Raw genomic sequence first — 16,826 nt, 5'->3', positions numbered from 1 at the left:
TTTGTCTTTGTCAAACGTACAATATGTAGATATTGTTAGAATTTGTACATTAAAATATCAAAATGAATCCCAACTTGACTAAACCTTCACACTTCATTATTGAATTATTTACCAGTGTTATTGCACATTGCATTTGTTTCGTCATATCCTGCGGCCCCTGTGAGAATAAATGTGAACGACCGAGTGCGAGGGGATTGACGTTTGAAAGATGAACAAACACGGGGAAAGAAGAGGGAGGAGTTGTAATGACATTAAGAAAAAAAGACCAACCAACCAACCCGTTTCTCTTTCTGTGCATGTGTCCTGAGTGAGGAGCTTTCCCCTTCTGCAGGAAATTAATGTGAGCAGCTCAGTGGTGTAAATGGTTTATTCTCTGGGTTATCTACTGTGTAAAAATGAGCACCATAAATTCCCGACCTCTTCCACTCGTGCTGCACATGACGGTGACATAAAAGGGCGCCGCGCTGCACTGAAGAATGTTACCCCCACTGAGGCACATTAAAGTCAGACATGCACGAGCTGTGTGTGTGTGTGTGTGTGTGTGTGTGTGTGTGTGTGTGTGTGTGTGTACCTGGCAGTCTGGATCCTCTTGGCTCGCCATGTGAGGGCGGGGTTATAGTGGGATATGTGCGCGGTGCTGGAGCCTGGACGGGTCACCATCTTGTAGCGTGTCCTGAACACCCGCTGATATGTGGGCTGCGATTGGAGGAGGAGGAGGAGGAGGAGGAGGAGGAGGAGGCGACATGGCCTAAAGGAGAGCAGGGACAGATCGGTGTGAAAATCTGATCATTTTAAAAATCCATTTTTAACACACACACACACACACACACACACACACACACACACACACACACACACACACACACACGCACACACACACGCACACACACACACACACACACACACACACACACGCACACACGCACACACGCACACACGCACACACACAGTCAGGAGTTTGTGTGAGGACTCTGGCAGGTGTGCTCTTTAATAAGCTTCACATATAAAAATGAGAGGGAATAACAAAGGCAGAATTTTTATGAGCCTAATAAATCACATCCTCTGTCTGTTTCCTCGCTGCCCTCATCCCTCCTGCCTGCTCCCCCCCACCCCCCCACTATAAGTCTCATTCGTTATATCATTTCACAGATCCATCAGAGTAGAGGCGTAAGAGTCGAGAGATCGGGGAAAGAAAAAAAGAGAGGACTGAGTGTATTTATTTATTTATTTGAGCTGTGTATCCATCACGTTGTTTTATGACGGCCTGCGCTGGCTGAGAGGAGGATTTGCATCGAGGGTCGTGTAAGTCTTTGGTCACTTTAAAGGCGGGGTTGTTAATTTTCTTCCAGATCCATTTTTTTAAGATGTTGGTGTAAATTGTCTTTAGGTCCTGACAGAAATGAATAACTCATGTTCTCTGAAAAAGGAACAAATAGAATCCATCATCTGTATCAGTTTGTAAGTCTGTAAAAACTTACCAATGTCTGCCACGAGGTACCAATCTGATGAACCAATCAGACGCCTCCCTGTCTCCCTGCTCGCTCTCTACCTCTTGTAGCTCACACTCAGAGAGCGTCACCGATGACTTTATACTGTGAGTTTACTGAATGAGACATGAGACGACGTAGTTTCTACACAATGCAAGAGATGAGCTGAGGGGGCGTGGCTTCTGGAGCAACGCCGCTCGTGCATTTAAGTGAGGGGGGCGTGGCTTATGAGGGAGCACAGAGGGGAGGGGGTGGGGGTGCAGACGTAGCACTGAGGGAATGCTACTTTCAAAATCATGCTAGTTTTTTGAAAATGACCAACCCTGCCTTTAAGTTTTAAACCCAAATCAAACACTACATTACCCAGGATCCTCTTTGCTGAGGTCAAACATGATGGAGAAAAAAGAGAAAAAGGTAAAGTTGTCCTTAAAGTGAGTACAGTATGTTATTCTTCTTTTCTCTAGTCCCTCAATTAAACAACTTTTATACACGAGGGGAGGAGTCAGCCGGCCGTCCGGGGCGATGTAAACAAAGTGAAGATAGGACTCTGAAAACTCTGAAAACATCACAGACAGTGGGACTCGGGTGTTACACCCATTGTAGACAGTCATGACTCACAGAGTTATTTTCAGAGGAGATACTTGATTTCTACATTTAAGTGAGAAGAATCACAGATAAAGAATTTAAGTCGGTCTCCTAAAAATGGATGAAATAAAAACACAAGCTTTTCTTCATAAAAAAGAAAAAAGACGTAACTACTGAAGCCTGAAAAACAAGGTTTAATGCAACATGAATCAGCTTCTCACTCTATCCATTTCTATTATTCCACCAGAAGAAGAAACAACTGTCTTGCATGTCATTATCAGCGCTCCCTCCCCCTCCAACCAATCATTCACCGAGGTGGTCAGTGACAGCACTCTGTCTTCCTAATGAGTGAGGAAAAGACAGAGTGAAGAGAGGTGTGAAAGAGGGATAACAAATGAGTTTATATACCCGCAGAGAGGAGCTCATTTCCTATCACCTCTCTCACAAGTCTTTAATTGCCAATTGTCAGGATTGTTGCCGTTTTAATTAGCATCCAATAACCAAACCGTGACCACAAGGGCCGCAGTGACAAACAATAAAATGATTCGATTTCCACTTCTACACACTTCTACTCCCTCTCATTCCCCCCCCCCCCCCCCCAGGCGCTGCTTTCATTTGTCAGCCGGGATGCAGCTCTGGATCAGCTGGAGAATTCATCTCAGACAAACAGTTACCGCTGAACAAATCACTGCGAGCTAGGCGCCCCACCAGAGTGCTGGCTGCACGTCGAGGACACACACAGAAAGCTAACCATGACTATTTCTCTACTAAAACTGTGCAATCTGCTGAAAACTGGACAATATTGATACATCAGAAGTGCTATCTATACATGAACCGTGCAATATCTACGCTGTTAATCCATCAGTGTAGATTCATATTTGTAAATATTGTTTATATTCTCAATTACCTGCGCTTGAACACAGCTTATTACCTATACTACTTTTTTACCTATACTATTATTGCTTTCACTTGGTACTTATGCTTATTATATTGTTATACTATTTTTATTTTGTGAACTTATCTGTACTTCCTACTGATTTTTGGTTTTATGAGCAACTGTAGCAAACAAATTTCCCCCTGGGATTAATAAAGTATTTCTGATTCTGATTCTGTTTATTACAGACGTTCACTTAATAGTAAACATCGTTCACATATATGAAGGTTCAAGCTATTAATGGATATGTTTTAAGTCCTGTACCAGGGTACCTGCAACAACATCCCGGTCCTTTCTGACAGTGGGAAAGGTATGCTAACAAGTGTGCAAGGGAGTAAGAAGGAGGAGAGTGTACAGGTGGAGGGAGCGAGGAGGTTTGTATTAGTTGCCCGGCTTGAAGTCACTTTTTCTCCCACAATCCATCTGTATTGCAGTCAGAGCTATTTGGGCGTCCTGGCAGATGACAAATAGGGCTTGTCAAAGGTGTTGCCTCGATTCTCTACCTCCCACCTTGTAAACGCAACTCCCAACCCCCCGCCCCCCCCCCCCCCCCCCCCCCTCGCACCCCAGCATCTCTAACCTGCACCTCAATCTGCCTCTAAACCCTCTCGCTTCAACATCTTGACACCTGCCGTGTCCACAACATTGTCACACAGCTGTTCCACCCCAGCTCCTGTTAAATGACATCTATAGTGAGCTGTATTGTTAGTGTGTATTCCTGTGTGTGTGTGTGTGTGTGTGTGTGTGTGTGTGTGTGTGTGTGTGTGTGTGTGTGTGTGTGTGTGTGTGTGTGTGTGTGTGTGTCAGCAGGGATGGATGGACGCTGTTGCTCTGATTGTAAACCACTGCAGGTTGTGTTGGTTGAGTGGCTCTGGGAGCAATGGGGTCTCAATCTTCCACTGTGGGCCCCATGACCAATGAGCATGTGAGCACACACACACACACACACACACACACACACACTCACACACATATACACCTGGGGTCTCAATCTTCCCCCTAATAGACCTTTGACAGTGGCCTGCCTTTGCAGTGTGTGGGGGAGCGAGCACAGTGTTGCCCTGCGAAGCTGTGAAGACACCGTTTGTAAAACGCATGCAGCTCGCACGCCGCCCATCTATCTCCCTCTGACTCGCTGCTGCTACAGATAATCTACTCCAGATTATTGATGATGATGATGGTAGTGACGATGGTTTTTGTTTGATAACGACGACTTATAAGATGGTTTCTATACTGATTAGAGCTCTCAAGAACTGCCCTCAATGTTGTGCTTTGCCTCTGGTCACTTCCTGTCAGCACCTGTGTGTCCAATCAGACTCAAAGCTGATCGTTTGCTCTTACTCACATTGTTCCCTTTTTTCTAGATCCTTGCTTGTGTTGTTCTTACTCTCTGATGGACGTCGCTTTGGATAAACGTCGCTTAGTGAATTGTAGAATTGTAGGAAAACTTAAGAACCTCTACTGGATGTGTGTTGTGCATTGCTCCGGTCGAGTGGTTATATGCCGGGTTAACCTGCCACAGCCTACACAGAAAGCATTACCTGACTAAGACTCTGGAACGACCTGCCCGAGGAGATCAGGTCGGCACAATCAGTCATCTCTTTAAAGTCCCTTCTTGAGACACACTTTTTCCAGTGAGCCTTTCCTGATTTTTTTTTAATTTAAATTGTTACTATTTTCACTTTTTAGAATTCCTTTAAAAGAATTGTATGTATTTTACAGTTCTTTTAAAAGTGATTTTTATTCCTTAATCTTGCTGTTTATTATTCTATGACCTGCCTGTTTTTTTATATTTGCTGTCCTTGTTGTCCTAGTGGTGGGTGTCTGCGTTACAGCTTAGACACAACATGTGACTGGCATTGTGGACCAGAAATAACAAAAATATTAATAAGCAACTGGTCATTCAGGTGCCAACTAATGAGGGTGACAACATTAACCCTTTAGTCAGCTTGTCTCCCACAAGCCTAACAGGATGGCAGGACGACATAGCAGAATTTAGATTTGTCTTTGACTTGTATGTTGCAAACATTTAGCTCCTCTCACAGAGGTAGAGCCTGAAGGCATCAGCCCCTCGACAGATCAGCATGCAGCTGTTACCAATTGCAATTTAAATTTTTAAAAGCTCAAGTGACTTATTCAAATAGCTTTCTTCGTTTTAAAAAAAAAATGAAAACATTGAATTTTGGGAGGAATTCCAGGATTTTAAGGAAACAGGAGCCTTTAAATTATCAGCATTAAAAATGATGGCTTAATAAGTGAATCAAGTTATATTCAACTGCATTTTAAAAGGAGCAGAGCCAAAAATGTAAAGGACATCTCAGAAACCGGGAAAATAAAACAACGACATTCTTGGGTTTTATTTTTGGGCCTTTAATGGAGAGAGAGGACAGTGGATAGAGTCGGAAATCAGCGGGAGAGAGAGAGTAGGGAATGACATGCAGGAAAGGAGCCACGGGCTGGATTCGAACCCGGGCCGCCCGCCCGGAGGACCACAGCCTCCACACATTGGGCGCGCGCACCACCCACCGCGCCACCAGCGCCCCAAAACTACGACATCCTTGAAGGCCTGGAGCCCTCTCAGTGAAACTTTTGGAAAAACCAACTCTTCAAACCAAATCAAAGGTTATTTTTTTATATCCTCTCTGTGATATAAGAGGATACATAGAAGTCCAGCTGAGGACTCCACTCAAAGTTGTGACAAATCACTGATGTAGATGCTGCATTATCAGCATAAATGTTCCAGCACACATAAGTGGATCTGGAGGTGTTGAACTAGAGTCACATCCTTTAAGACGACTGAGCCTCGTCTCACTGATGTGGACTAGACTTTGGATAAAGTTGTCTGCTGCTACAGAGCTTTTCTATCTCTCTAGCCTCAGCCCTCTGACTGGGGTCTACTGACAGGGCATAGCACCACCCCCACACCCACCCCCACCCCCACCCCCACCCCCCTTCTCCAGCCTCTTAGCGATCCCCCCAGTGATCTCCTTCTCCATACCTGACGGCTAATTCAGTGAACAGCGGTCTCCGTCTGCCCCCTCCCTGGGACGAGTCGATGGATAATAAATCTTATTATTGACAGTGCCTGTTCCCCCTGCCATCCCGTGTCCCCCCTCCCCTGGGGCTCATCTTCTGACTCCCACTGCTCCGGCGCTCTTACAGGAGACAGCGGTGCCATGCTAACATCAGATTTAACAAGGGAGTTACCACAGTTTAATATCCCACTGTAAGCCATGTGTGGTTATGATAATATGATCTCTGCATGTCTGCCACCCAGCAGCACTTTCTGATGGACTACCACGAGTTGTCAACGGAGTTTGATGCCCACCACCCTGCCAACACAGAGCCGCGTTCCAGGGTCTTATAAATACTGCATCCTGTAACCTAGCTGCGTGTACATTTCTACAAGTGTAATATTATATTGATACAAGCACATACACAAGGCCGATGGGTTCACTGCTGCAGGATGTGGATCCATTTAAAATTCCTGACCTGCTGTCAGAGTCCAAGATTTGTGTGTGCATGTGCTTAATGTGTCATGTAGTGGTTTAATAGATGTGCAACCAGTTGATATATATATATATATATCTATATATATATATATATACACACACACACACACACACATACATACATATGGACTATTTGATCCAAATTGCACTGCAAGAAACACAGAGGGCCTGTGTCCACAGAGGGCCTGTGTCCACAGAGGGCCTGTGTCCACAGAGGGTCTGTGTCCACAGAGGGCCTGTGTCCACAGAGGGCCTGTGTCCACAGAGGGCCTGTGTCCACAGAGGGTCTGTGTCCACAGAGGGTCTGTGTCCACAGAGGGCCTGTGTCCACAGAGGGCCTGTGTCCACAGAGGGTCTGTGTCCACAGAGGGCCTGTGTCCACAGAGGGCCTGTGTCCACAGAGGGTCTGTGTCCACAGAGGGTCTGTGTCCACAGAGGGTCTGTGTCCACAGAGGGCCTGTGTCCACAGAGGGTCTGTGTCCACAGAGGGGCTGTGTCCACAGAGGGCGCTTTTTGTGCTGGCAGCGCCCACAAACTGAGTTTCAAAGTGCTTCACATCAAAACTCAAAACTCACCTTTTTTCCCTGGCATTTAAAACAAGTTGAAACAAACCCCATATATTTAGCTTAGGTATGTATCTGTATGTATGAAGGTGCATGTATGTGTTTGTAATATGTATGTATGCTGCATACATATATATATATATATATAGATGCATATGTATAGATTCATTTTCTATTTCTTTCTTTTTATGCATTGCCTGTAAAGCACTTTGGTCAGATGAAGCTGTTTTTAAATGTGCTATACAAATAAACGATTACATTTGATTTGATTTCTCACCATGTGCTAGGCTACCAAAGTTAGCATGTCCTTCCCTCTTTAGCGTCCGTTAGGTGAGTTCGAGATAGCTCAGTGTGCTTATATTTTCTGTTATTCAAGAAAACATAAACACAATTTAAAGGAGTCATGTCCTGGCATTAGCAGCTCTACACCTGGAGTTTGTTCCCTCACAAAGACGAGTCAGATTAGCTCGTTGAGCTGATGGTGGAAGTCCGGCCCTGTCTTGATTTTGATTTGTCGGTGTGGGAGAAGTGACATTGAAGAGCATGGAAAAAGTTGTTCTGCTTCAACTGAGAGCACTGTGAGTGCAGAGGGCATTTGTTGAACTACATTGGTTAAAAAAATAAAATAAAATAAAAAAATGCTCTTTGTGGAGGCTGGCCTTTAAAACGAGAACAGGGAAACAGCAACATTTAAACATTTGTCCATATTTATAGATGTTTATTTTCTTTGAATCCATTCCAGTAATTCTGCCCCCGATTTATTCATGTAGACTAAAAAAAGATCTGCCTTCAGAGAATCAAGGTTACTATAAGTGCAATGACAGACAGATGGCTCGACAATCAATTACTCTTCAGTCCTGTTCCGTGTCATGACTGAATTAACACCCGGCTGCAAGCGAGACGCCTGAGAATATACAGTATTATATTTAAGAAAAGTATTTCTGTATGGTGGACCATGCTACACTCTTCCAGCGAGGTGCTCCATTAGTGTGCATGTGGATGAAGAGTTGACACTGGCTGACAGGCGGGCGGCTGTGTGGGGGGCCACGCACTGACACAGGAGGCCCCCGGTGTGTGCCCTCAGCTGTCAGCCAGTTTGGTGGTGATGTCACCACAGAGAGGCGTGTTCAAGGGGGAAGAGTGTGCTGGGGTGGTGGTGGTGATGATTTGGGGGAGGGCGGTGGGGCTTGGGAGGGGGGGAGGGGAGCTACTGGCTTGTGGCCTCGTCCATCATCGCAGTGGAGCCATCAGCTGTAACATACACCAGCTGACCCGGGGAACCTCGGGCCAGCCAGGGAATTCTTCTAATCAGCCGCACACAGGCAAATAAAAAACACAAATGTTTTCTGGAAGGCTGTTGCTATGATTTATAGAGTGTATGATATGTATCGCTTTCACAAATAGGATTATACAATATACCACACGATACGAAAAAAAAATCAAACACTAAGCATCACTATAATGGTTTAAACCAAAAGGGAATAAAATAACATAAAGGACATTAAAAGACTATGAACAGTCTGGAAAGGAAAAATTATTTGAGCACAGTTAAACCAGTATGGGCTTTGTATGTTTGTAACTTTTAAATGCCGATATATAATACACAGAAGCCATGTCAGTGTGCGATTATGCAACAGCACTGACACATGTTTACTAGAGCTGTGCATCTTCACTCGTCTCACGATTCGATTATCCAGTCAACAATTCGATATCACGATGCATCACGATTCATCCACAATTTTCTATTTTACTGCACATGAATACTTTTTCATAAGCAGAGACAAACAGTCTTAGAAATATGAACTCATTTTGTATAATATAAAAAGTGCTTCAGACCAGTGGTTCCCAAAGTGGGGGTCGAGACCTACTGGGGGGTCTTGAGACAGTAAGAGGGGGGTCGTGAGATTCTTTCGAAAAACATGTAAAAATTTAAGATAGCATATCTTAGCCTTTATTGTGAAGGTATATAAAAAAAGGAATTCAAGAGATGTTCTAATGCCACTATTTGGATAGGCGCAAAAGGGTGCCTGGTTGTGCGCATGATTAAATGTTTTAACCACTTCCAAGGACAATGGGGGTCCCCAGCTGATAGCAACGTTACTTTGGGGGATGCGAGCTGAAAAGTTTGGGAATCCCTGCTTTAGACAACAATGTCATGATCAATATCTTTACATTGTAAGTTAAAATTAATACATTATAGAGGTAGCCTACAGTATAGGTAGTAAGAATATGTTTTTGTGACTTAAGACAGCGAGGCATCAGTTTAAACCTTTAGCTGTGATGAAGATGCTAACCCGAGCTGCGGTCGGCTAAAGAGACACCGAGTCAAGTCGTTTCAGCCTGCAGCGGAGCACTGTGGTCTGAGCCTGCAGGACCAGCTGACTCTGCTCATAAAGTCAGCAAGACCAGGACCGGGACTCAATTGATGTTGTTTTCTGTCACAAATCCCTCTGTTAGCCTACGTTACTTTCATCACACACCACAAACTCACTCAACGCTGCGCAAAATAACCACATTTAACAGTTAGCAGATGCTTTTTTCTAATCCTCGTCAGCATCGATTACGTCCTGTCCCTGCATCGATGCATTAATCTTCTAGTCTCGATTAAATTATTCATTTCAACAGCCCTAATGTTTACATCACCTGAAAACCTCAGAAAAACAGACATTATGTAAAATGCATGGATCGGGCGATTCCGAGAACCTGTTAGTGCTTTCACACTCGCAGAAATCTCCTGAAAAACTCTCCAGGAGGAGCTGCATGTGTGACTCTTTAGAGCTCCAAAAACAGTGTCATCTTAATCAATATTTGCACATGGGTTAGGGTTAGAGCACAAGCCATGTCTTAAGTATTTTTCCAATTGTTGAATGAAATAGAAGGAGACCTGACAACATCCCTGATGAATAATTCAATAAGAATAGCCCCTGTGCTTTTCCAGAGTAGCCACATGCTCTTATAGCCGTAAAGAACATCAATAACGTGAATAAGACATGACCAAAACATGCATTTCCCTTGAACCCAACCTTGACCCTGACCCTGACCCTGAGAGCTGACACAGTCCTCTGTGATGATCAGAACTCCGTCAGGGTTTTGATTCCCCTCAAACACATCGTGTCCGTCCCATGATGTGTTGTCACACACACAGTGTCGTGTTAGGTCAAAGGGGATGACTGTGGCTGTCAATCAGCAGATCCCATTAGACGCATCAAGAGGAAGAGCCCGGGGCTTTGTCCACTTAAGGACGGCCATCTTTACATATGTTACATGTGCATGTGTTTTGGAGGATAGAGAGTGTGTGTGTGTGTGTGTGTGTGTGTGTGTGTGTGTGTGTGTGTGTGTGTGTGTGTGTGTGTGTGTGTGTGTGTGTGTGTGTGTGTGTGTGTGTGAGAGTGAAAGCACAGGGGGGGGGGGGCACTGAGGCACCTGAAGGTTAAGTGAGTGCATCCCTAAAGGGAAACACAAGATTCCACCAGGGAGGTGAAAGCACAGGACTTAAAAAACAACCTTTCTAGTTTTGGAGGTAAGTCGGAGGTTGATGTCAGAGGTCTGAATCTAATGTGGTAGAAAGAGGACGGGGATTGTTCGGATGAAGAAGAACTTTTAGAGCAGTGCTTCCCAAAATGTTCCCCCTGGTGGGCCGCGAAAAGCCCTCCATATTTAAAAGAAATATCACAAGAATGATGATTCACCATGAGTCAACCCTTTGAGTGATTAGTAAGGCGTGTCATGACTATTCATGGACATAAAGTTTATTAACTTTTGTGTCTCTCTTGCCATAATATCATGTTGTCATGTCTAATAATTTTACCCTTACTGAAAGTTATAGATGCACTCATAACATTTTTTTTATAATGGGCAATTTTGTATTTGAAAGCGGGCCGCGGCAGTCTTAAGTTTGGGAAAGGCTTTTTTAGAGAACCAAAATATAACGATTATGTTTGTTGTGGACCGTATATGTGATTAAGAATAACAGCCCTATCGATAATATCGGCCGGACGATATTAGAGTATTAAGTGACTATCGTATCGGCCAATTTTATCGCAGTTATGCACCGATATTACTCATTATCACACATTACATACATTTCATTTGAGTATCATTATACCACACTAGCAGTTGGATTATGGATTACAACAAGCATCATCAAGCTCCAGAGTGTCAAGTGGTGACACACGTACATGCACAGTTACTTTCCATTTGAGTGATATTTTTATTTCCAGTACAGAGCAGACCAACTTTTGTTCCATCATGTGTGTGCTGGTCTCAATTGAAAGTTGTGTTATTTTTCAGAGGCAGAACTTTAGATCCAGAAATAGATTTTTGCCCTGGACGTCTAAGCTGACAACATTCTTAAACTTGAATAAAGGGATTTTTGAGAAAGAAGAGATGGACCTACAGTGTGTTGGTCACTGAGTGATGGGTTTAGGGAGCTGCAGCAGGACTGTATGTCTGTCAGCACACACACACACACACACACACACACACACACACACACACACACACACAGGGAGCAGAGGTGGCTCAGTGGTGTAGATTTGAAACCAGGACTGAGGTTCTGGTTGCAGATGCCAGCGGTGGGGAGCATCCATCATGCTGCTGATTCTTTTTGGCCAGTGACTGATGGACCCCAGTCAGCCGGTCAGACACCGTCCTACAACTTCTGTTTCAGCCACTGAGTGAGAGACGAGGAGGTGATGTACACGCCCGCCGGGAGACACAGGCATCACTAATGTGAGAGAGTGAGAAGGGAGCGGGGAAGCCGAGTGTGGGCCAAGGGGAAAAGGGGTGGTGGGCGTTTCAAAAAAAAAAAAAAGAAGCAATGAGCAACAGTGGTTGGGGAAATTTTGAGAATTGAATCGTCCAACCCCCGTCTGGTGGTATGTACAGCATTACTAACAGATAAAGGTGGCATGAACACTTAATGACTATAGTTATTTGAATTTATTTATTCATTTTTTTGGATCTCCTTTTATGGGTTCTTTTTTAAACAGTTAACAGATTAAAATGAATTATTGAGTCTCTTTATTACAATTACAAGAGCAAACCAGACCATCAGTGACATGATCGACTCTTTCTTAATGACTTTTGATGCCTTAAACCACTGAAGCCAGCCAGACAAAGTGATTAACTACCAAACATTGAACTCTTGATTAGTGATACATTTGGCTGTTAAAAGAGAGCAGGATGAGATTGTTTTGAACCTGGCAAAGCAATGTTATTGATCTCCTTGTTGTTTTAGCATTTATTTGAAATTCATGGTCAATCGAAAGCAACAACATAACTTCTCTTCCTCGTGTAACTTTCTTTTGATCCCAAGGTGACCTTTACCCCTGTCCAACACCTTTCCAATGGACTGAAGTGATGGACTCAGTGATCCAGGACTTATCACCCAACATCCATACTGTGACGACAGAACTGATTCTTGTGAATAAATTAGAGATCGTTCTGCAGCTTAGTTTGAGATGTGATGAAAGGTGATGTAAAACAAGCGAAGGCTGGTATGGCAGCAGGTTAATGCTCATCGATCTGGATGTTTGTGTCCACCTACTTTTGTACATAGTAAACATATTAGTCCCTTCATGTTAGACTTTTTTTTTTTTTTTTAAACTGTTCACTGATCTGCTCCATCTTATTGGTCCCTACAGCCTTGAAAATATCTGGGAACAAAGGTTGCATATTTACCGTCGACATGATCGATAGCACTCCCCATTTGGTTTGGATAAGAATGCTTTACTGTCTTTGTTTTTGTTTTTTAGTAGTAGAAATAATTTATTTTGGTCAAGAAATAAACAAAAGCATTTTGACCGTAAAGGTGTAGGCTGAAGCTTTATCTTATACCCTTGTTACAAATCATATTATTTAAGACACTACTAATTTGATTACTAAAAAAACAAAACATATCAGAACAACATTTTTTCCAAGAATTTCTTTCAAAACAAAACAAAAAAAACAAAAGAAGTCACACTCACAAAAAATAATCAAACCGACCTTTTATATTTATTAAACCATTTTTTTTAAACACAAATTTAAATCTGGAAAGTGAACTACACATTCTTAATTCCATGTCATAAGTATTCCACAAGTTAACTCCTTTAATCGTCTTATCTTACATTCAAATGAATTGCCGTCTCCTTAATGTGCAGTCTTGTTTCTTTCTTGTGCTTCTCTAAAGCCAGATGGACACTGTACGGTTTCAGCCTGATTCAGAGTCGGTCGTACGACTCATTTCAAAACGGCCATCACGCATTGTTAGCTGACATTTCACCATGAATCTTATAAAATGGTACACTGTATGTCAGGCTTAACTTTAACTCTTATCAAAGATGCATTTAAAAGATTTTGAAGCAGACTTAGTTAAGAATTCGACCACTCCTATTTTTAGAAATGTTCCACTCGGTTTCTGACGACAGCATTTAGGATGATGAATCACAGAGTAACTGTAAGGTTTGTGTCTCCAATAATATATAGAGTATAGATTTACACACAACTCTTGGCAGTTACGCTGATATTTGACCTTTGAGTCTGGGTGTAATGAAGATGGCCTGCTGAAATAACTACAGAACTTGTGCCTGAAGGTTCACTTTGGCCCCGGTCCATGGTCAGCTCAGTAACGGGGAGGGGGGGGGGGGACCTCGACATGGCACAGCATTTACCGGGGTGAAAAGTGAGGGATCGGGGGGGGGTAAAGTTCAGGAGGGAGAAAGGGGAAAGATGGCGTGATGAGGGACAGTCAGGTCTCTTGTGCATGGGTGCTAATTTGGTGAGGTCAGGGGGCCAAGGCTCCCACACACCCCTGTCTGATCCTTTAAAAGAGCAGCAGGTGGTCTGAAGAAAAACAGGCTCCAAATAAACAAACTGCCCCTCCAACCATTCTCCATCTTTCTTTTCCTTATCAACACTAACAACTACGCTTTAGTCTACATCAGTGTCCTTTGCTAAAGTGCCCTTCTCTTGTGCAGCATCCTCGCCAATCCACCCACTGCCCCCCATCATTCCATGGCGGGCATTCTGGGTCCAGCTGCCAGGACCTAATTGGTCCCTTTGGGCCGGGGGAAGAAGAGCGGGCAGAAGCCAACTAAAATGCTGATCAGAACCAGGAGGAGGAGCGGGCATCTGCTCGGTGCAGACACACCGCTGCTGAACCTCTGGTGTAGTCCGCTTACAAACACACAGAGACGCACATGTAGCCAGGAAAAGGTCCTTCAAAGTCACAGCAGTGAAATGAGACCGACACTCGTCAGGTCACTCACAGAATATAAAGTCATGGCAATAACACATGTCAAGTAGAAATGACATGCTTCAAAGTTTTCATTTCAAAAGATTTGGAAAAAGACCAAATTGAGTCTGCATGGTGGAACTCCGAGTTAGTCCGTTATGCAATCTCCATCATTGTGGTAATTCAACACATGCTGCTCCCTAACTGGTCATTTATATGAACAAACTCATTAAGACGAGAATGTACTGAAAGAGAAGCCTGGGTGTGAGGGGGGGTGGGGGGGGGGGGTGGGGGGGGGAGCAGTGTGGAAATCCTGTCAAAAAATAGACCAGGGTTCATGAACCCTGAGGAGCCAAGCTAAACTGTAAGAGAGAGGAGAAGTTTGAAAGTAAGTCTCACCCTTTAGTTAAGGAGAGGCGCGGGCTCATTATGGATAACAACACAGAGAACATGAACGCATCTTTCTTTACTGACTGTGGATTATTTTGAGTCCTTTTGGTCAGAAAGGACCGTCTAACGCATAGATTTATCAATCATGCAAGGCGTCATTTTTCAGTTATAATGATGCTTTCATCATTGAATCTATACTAATTCACAGGAGAAAAATCGGTCCTTCCAATTGTTCCGACACACAGTTGGCCTTTAGCAGTAGAAATTAGGGGTGCAAACGAGTACCTGTTACAAAAAAAATGTAATCGATAATCGTTTTGTAGTCCACATTTTAGTAAATGTTTCTTGTTGCATTGTGGGTTCTAGGATAGGCCTAATTCAAAACAGAAAAAAAGGGGCATAGACACTCAAATAGAAATAAGACTTCAGGTGCACGAGCGCAAAAAGAAAATCGATGACAAACAAAGCGCTGATAAAGGCGCTGTGCTGAAACGCGTCAAGAAAAACATCCCTTTAATTTTCCCCTTTATGAATTCACAATGAACAAAAAGTCCCAAACAAACGAAATATGCAATAGATTCAAATTAATCAATAGATACAGTCGGCATCGCGTTATAGTTGGGGGCGGGGCCTCCCGTGGGGGTAAAGAATCACAGAAAAAAAAGAACTACAAAACGATTACTCGAGTACTCGCTTTAACAATGGGAAGAGTCATCGATTAGAGAAAATTATGCATTTCTGCAACCCTAGTAGAAATATATAAATAGAAATATGAATAAAAAAGATGTAAATAAGAAATAAAGCAGTAAGTACAGTAAGAAAGCATGTTGAAGGAGTAAAGCTGTGCACAAAAAAGCACAGAGAACTGAAGAAATCTTCAATAAATACAAAAGCACATTACTAGGGGAGTCGCCTTCTAAGAAGAGATTTAAACAGATTGTTGAACAGTTTAAATAAATAATATAATAATGAATAATGGAGGAGTTTCAGGTTGTCAGAGTTTGATTGACAAAGATTGTTGAGAGCAGGGTCACATCGTTTACATGTCATGTCCACATCGCGTACCCGTGCTTCATGCATGAGAAACCTTACCGTGCCTAAGCCCACCTCTTCACACCAGCGCCAAGAAGTGTACGGAGCACACAAACAAACTGGGGCTTTGGGGGTCAAAGGTGAACGGGACTGCCGAGTGTGATCGCACACATACATATGTACATACGTATTAAAGGATAAAGGATTACATTTTTTCTTACTGGTGGTTATTCCTTCATATTACTGGGACAACTTCAACCAGGGTCCGAAATTAACTTTTTGACTCACCGGCCGAGGTGGCAGGTAGATGGAAAAATTCACCGGCAAAACATATTTCTTTACTGGCCAAAATAAAAAATAGTGTTTTTGTTTCCTATACACATCTGTTACAGAACATTTAATTGAGAAGGCATTATGTTCTGTTTAATCAATAACAAATATAAGTCACAGATTCAATCATGTCATCAGATCAGGAAATTGAAAAATTGTAAAAAAAAAAATATCTATATTTGCTGGCCTTTATTTTTTTCTTAATGTATTATTTGTAGGCAGTAGTAGCCTGTTCATTATTGGACGTGTGTATGCTATATTAATACTCAGCATCATTTTTTTATGACTTTTTGATAAAACATTTACCCGCCTGGTTGATAGCCCTCTGAAAAGTACTCACCAAAAAGAAAAAATCTACTCGCATTTGGCGCTTGGCGGGTGTTAATTTCAGACCCTGACTTCATTAGTTTTCATTGTTAATGGCAGCTATTTAACAATCAGTCCAAAATGAGTGAAGAAGACGGTCAATGATATCAGCGTGCGTCTCCACAGAGACAGAGTGAAGTATTTAACAGTTAAGCCCCCCACAGAGAGGACACAAATTAACCACAGACACACACACACACACACACACACACACACACACACACACACACACACACACACACACACACACACACACACACACACACACACACACACACACACACACACACACACACACACACACACACACACACACACACACACACACACACACACACACACACACACACACACACACACACACACACACAGAGGGAGAGAGAGAAGCCCCCCAGACAGGAGACAAATTAA

At 43.2% G+C, this 16,826-nt stretch overlaps 1 protein-coding gene across 1 annotated transcript in view; it reads right to left on the bottom strand.

Annotated features, from left to right (window-relative positions):
• Window positions 1-551: 551 nt before the first annotated feature.
• Window positions 552-16,826, bottom strand: part of zc3h3 (zinc finger CCCH-type containing 3) — a 35,705-nt gene continuing 19,430 nt past the window's right edge. The window contains exon 4 of the mRNA XM_065956421.1: window positions 552-748. Within this exon, the coding sequence (XP_065812493.1) occupies window positions 654-748 (95 nt within the window). The 3' untranslated portion in view covers window positions 552-653. The remainder of the gene's footprint in view (window positions 749-16,826) is intronic.

This window comes from Labrus bergylta, chromosome 6 (assembly GCF_963930695.1).
Source record: "Labrus bergylta chromosome 6, fLabBer1.1, whole genome shotgun sequence".
In the NCBI taxonomy this organism is placed as follows: domain Eukaryota; kingdom Metazoa; phylum Chordata; class Actinopteri; order Labriformes; family Labridae; genus Labrus; species Labrus bergylta.
This window is presented reverse-complemented; position numbering and strand designations above follow the sequence as displayed.